A 5,000-nucleotide genomic window follows, 5' to 3' on the forward strand; every position below is an offset into this window, starting at 1 on the left:
CCTCGAGGACAAATCAGCATCTTTACCTGAATCTTTATGTGAGAGACGATGGACTCCCCATCAGATGCTTTTGGAAAATGCCAATATTCCACTATAGACCATCTTCTTCCCCAAGATAAGGTTCTTTTGATATGTGTATTATTAAATACATTTTCATTCTTATATGAAAATCCCATAGTTTTAGATAAATGGCCCTATCTTGTGTGTTAGCATATGGCTGTTTAAGTTTGATTTCTGCGAAGCCCGGTATGAGCAAATATTACATGCATATGGCTTTTCTCCTGAATGTTTACGAATGTGGGTCTTTAATATATTCTTGTGCGAGGCACTGTAAGAACAGTAAGGACAAAGAAATGGCTTTTCTCCTGTATGTATACGAAGATGTTCCCTAAGGAGCTCCTTGCGGGTAGTACTGTATGAGCAGTATGTGCAAGAATGAGGTTTCTCCCCTGTGTGTTTTAGAATATGTCTACGAAGCTTAAAAGAATTTGGTATGCTGTAGGCACAATAAGGACACTGATGCAATTTTCTGGAGGAAGTTATGCCCTGCCAACCTTCGGTAGGTCGTCTACCATCAGTCCACAGATGGTTGGAGTCCCACTCCACCTGTAGAGAAGGCTTTATCTTATTCTTTATTCTAATACTAAGAAAAGGTTTCACATACTTAAGATTCTGAAATGTGTATGTATATAAAACACACACAGACACACACACACAAATAATAATGATGAATCAATAAGTATAAACTGAATCGCACAAGTTTTCCATCAGTCTGTCCGTTAAATGAATTCACCTCTTATACACACCTCATGTTAAAACACATATCATTATTTTAAAGGTTTATTCAGATTTAATCAATCATCTTGGTAACAATCTCGGATAACACAATTAATCAGCATTATATTACGAAATAATGCTTCATATTCTCTATAAAAATCTAACAAACATCTTTTGAATTAGATACATTATCACTGATTTAAGTTTACAAAAATATCTGGTCTTAGGTTTTCTGAAAAACCGTTTGAAAGCACACACTTTGCCTGAAAGAGCACAGGATAAAATGTATTTACACAGTAACAAATACTTTTATACAGTGTATTAAAAAGACTACTCCTCACTTTTCCTATTCAATTATGCTGATACTGAGTACAAAGAATATAACAATATAATAGTTGATTCTGGTAAAATGTGTATGCGTATGTGTATGTGTATGCATATGTGCGTGTTTGTGTGAGACTCACTTCTTTCCTGAAACAATTGCTTTTTGCAAGTCTTACTCATTCACATAAAACAATATAATACCCTAAATATTATTGACATAGTCCAATAATAAGTAGTAAAAATATTCTTATCATAGGTGCAATATAGGAATACCAACAGTTGCCAGTGGCCAGAAGAGTACCACATTCGGCATGAGAATTCCTTAAAAATTTGCCAAGTAAACACATAAATATTGCCTAGACCACTCCAGATGTTTTTTTATCATTCTTCCTTTAAACTGTCACATGAGCATTTAAAATTGGCGCACACTGTGAAACTGTTCAGGTATTATTCAATGATAACAAACATTTCAAGACAAGTTTTGCAACATGTAATATGTGATTTTTATGAACCCCAGAGGGAGAGACAGGCAAAGAGAGACAGAGAGACAGAGAGACAGACTGAGGGAGGGAGGGAGAGAGAGGAGAGAGAGAAAGAGATGAGAGAGGGAGGAGAGAGAGAGAGAGAGAGAGAGAGAGAGAGAGAGAGAGAGAGAGAGAGAGAGAGAGAGAGAGGAGAGAGATAGAGGAGAGAGAGAGAGGAGAGAGAGAGAGAGAGAGGGAGAGAGAGAGAGAGGAGGAGAGAGGAGAGGGGAGAGAGAGAGAGAGAAAGGGGGTGGAGAGAGAGGGAGAGGGGGGGAGAGGGAGAGAGAGGGGAGAGAGAGAGAAGGGGGGGGGAGAGAGAGAGAGAGAGAGAGAGAGAGGAGAGAGAGAGAGAGAGAGAGAGAGAGAGAGGAGAGAGAGAAGAGAGAGGAGAGAGAGAGGAGAGAGAGAAGAGAGAGGAGAGAGAGAGAGAGAGAGAGAGAGAGAGAGAGAGATAGAGAGAGAGAGAGAGAGAGAGAGAGAGAGAGAGAGAGAGAGAGAGAGGAGAGAGACAGATGAGAGAGAGAGATGAGAGAGAGAGAGAGAGAGAAGAGAGAAGAGAGAGAGAGAGAGAGAGAGAGAGAGAGAGAGAGAGAGAGAGAGAGAGAGAGAGAGAGAGAGAGAGAGAGAGAGAGAGAGGAGAGAGAGAGAGAGAGAGGAGAGAGACAGATGAGAGAGAGAGATGAGAGTGAGAGAGAGAGAGAAGAGAGAAGAGAGAGAGAGAGAGAGAGAGAGAGAGAGAGAGAGAGAGAGAGAGAGAGAGAGAGAGAGAGAATGATATATATATAATGTATGTTATTTATGTAATAATAATAATAATAATAATAATAAAAATCCTTCTCAATGAGGTATATTCATGACAATTTAATGATATGATTTAAATGGTTGAAAATAATCACTTCCAAAACATGATAAACCATGATATGTTCTCAATCTCAATTTACGATTTACAGGTAAAGATATGAAATCAACATAATATCCAAGAAGATATGTATCAATTCTACAACTCATTCTACATCAAGCAATTTATATTTTGGTATGGCAATAGAATTAAAAAAAAAAAAAAAAAAATCCAAACTTTACAATGGAAAATCCTTTGGCTTGTGTGTCACTAAATGGCTATTCAAAGTTGACTTTTGAGCCGCTCTATAAGGGCAAAATGTGCAAGCGTAAGGCTTTTCTCCAGTGTGTCTACGAATGTGTGCCCTGAGAATACTCTTATGTGAAGCACTATATGTACAGTAAGGGCATGCAAATGGTCTTTCTCCTGTGTGGGTATTTATATGCTCGTCCAGTAAAGCCTTTCGTGTGGTGCTGTATGTACAGTGGGCACAGGAGAATGGCTTCTCTCCAGTGTGCTTTTGGATATGTCTCTTCATTTTATTATAATATGTTGTAACAAAGTCACAATGGGGGCAATGGTGAGTGCTGGCCGTTGAGTTGATGTCCTCCCATTCTTCTGTTCGTCTATCCCTGGTACTCCATTGATTGTTATTCTTCTGCTCCACCTGTAGAGGAGGCACCATCTTACTTTTTATCAAATTTCACAAATAAAATTTACTCCCATTATTGCAATTACTATTTTTTTTTTTTTTTTCTGTTGCTTTGAAATGGCTTACTTTTCTCTGAAGAGTACTGCTGAGGCCTGATAGCAGTAAAATATTAGCTTATCATAAACAGCCATTGTTGTAAGAGAAATACTTTCAAGATAATAGCTTTCATTACAGTACATAAACAATCTATCCAGTTTCTCTGTTAAATGATGGAGATGTACTAGCTGCACCTATGTTTCTTCCTTTGAATACATCATAACCGTAATAGGAGAAAGTCAGTCTGAAGATTCTGTTTCTTTCAAAGATTTTACCCACTAATGATATGATAATAATATATGAATATTGAAAATATGTAAATATGATGAATGTTAAAATTATAACTGCCGATGTACAGAGAACACAAAGAGTAGATACGCAATACAGATCTAATGCTAGGTACATGACCAAAACAAAATGGCACCGAGGAGAGAGGAGAGAAGAGAGAGAGGCAGGGAAAGATAGAGGGAATGGAAAAAGAGATGAAGAAGAAAAAGGAGATGGAGAAGAAGAAAGAAGAGATAGAAAGAAAAGGAGAGGGAAGGAAAAGGAGGAAATGAAGGGAAAGAGATACCAACAACAAACTAATCATTTTCATAGATTCGAGACACAACCACATAAATTTACAAGCTTGTCCACACACACACACACACAAAAAAAAAAAAATTGTTCAAAATGAAAAACATTCTCTTTTCCTTTCAACAGTAATATGTATAGTTGCTGATGAAAAAAGACAACAGACTGATAATACACTGATAGCTTTGAAGTAAATAAAAATAAATTGATTGCAAACTTATAATGGAATATTGAAAATAAATATTACAAAACATCTTTATTTCAAATACCACAAAATGCTACACTTCTTACAGTAGAAAATATTTACAAAGTAGTACAATATATTTTGGGGACTAGCAGCAAGTTCATGAAGTATAATGAAAGTGATGAATGAAAATAATGTGTGCATTCACATTACATGTGTATATATATATATATATATATATATATATATATATATATATATATATATATATATATATATATATATATATATATATACATATATATATACATACACACACACACATAATCATATTCAATATTAACCATTACTTATTTACAATATATGCCTTTGGGCTTTGCTTTCAATAAAAAGACAACAAATTAATTTGGCTTTCTATAGTTCATCAACACTTATTGATAATCTTCATATTGTAGGATCTTTTGAGACATGGTTTAGCATGTGCACTTTCAACGAAACCTTTTGTGTTGACTGGTATGGGCAATATGGACACATGAATCTCATCTCAGATGCATGCCTTCTCAGATGGACATTCAGAGAACTCCTCTGGGAAGCAGTGTACGAGCAATGGGTACAACTGTAAGGTTTTTCCCCAGTGTGAAGATTAATGTGATCTTTCAGAAGTTCCTTTCTTGAAGCACTATAGGAACAATGGGGGCAAGAAAAGGGTCTTTCCCCAGTGTGTTTGAGGGTGTGCCTCTTAAAATTGTAAGTATCAATTGTATTGTAGGCACAGTGTGGACACTGATGCACCTTGCTGGAGGAGGTGAGGCCCTGCCATTCTCCTGATGTTCTTCTTCCATCTGTCCATGGAGAGATAGTCTCTTGCTCCACCTGTAGAGGAGGCTTTATCTTACTTTTTGTAATAGTGTAATTCTGTCAATTCTTAATCACTCTCAAAGTTGACTACCCACTAAAAAAAAGTTTATATGAATTCTGATTAATCAAGTAAGCTGACAATAACATTATATAAAAAGTACATTTAACTGC

General features: G+C 36.4%; 1 protein-coding gene across 14 annotated transcripts in view; it reads right to left on the reverse strand.

The window, feature by feature from the left end:
* The window catches only part of LOC122266672 (uncharacterized), an 82,104-nt gene that overhangs the window by 45,859 nt on the left and 31,245 nt on the right, over window positions 1–5,000 (reverse strand). Inside the window, exon 6 of one of the 14 annotated variants that reach the window (XM_043036481.2) lies at window positions 53–606. The exons of 10 other annotated variants lie outside the window; for them this stretch is intronic. In XM_043036481.2, the coding sequence (XP_042892415.1) occupies window positions 181–606 (426 nt within the window). In that variant the 3' untranslated portion in view covers window positions 53–180. 3 more of the 14 variants (XM_043036479.2, XM_043036480.2, XM_043036476.2) reach the window with 3 other exon arrangements.

The sequence above is a fragment of the Penaeus japonicus genome, unplaced genomic scaffold (assembly GCF_977035675.1).
Source record: "Penaeus japonicus unplaced genomic scaffold, GWHDUDI00000001_assembly GWHDUDI00000031, whole genome shotgun sequence".
Lineage (NCBI taxonomy): Eukaryota > Metazoa > Arthropoda > Malacostraca > Decapoda > Penaeidae > Penaeus > Penaeus japonicus.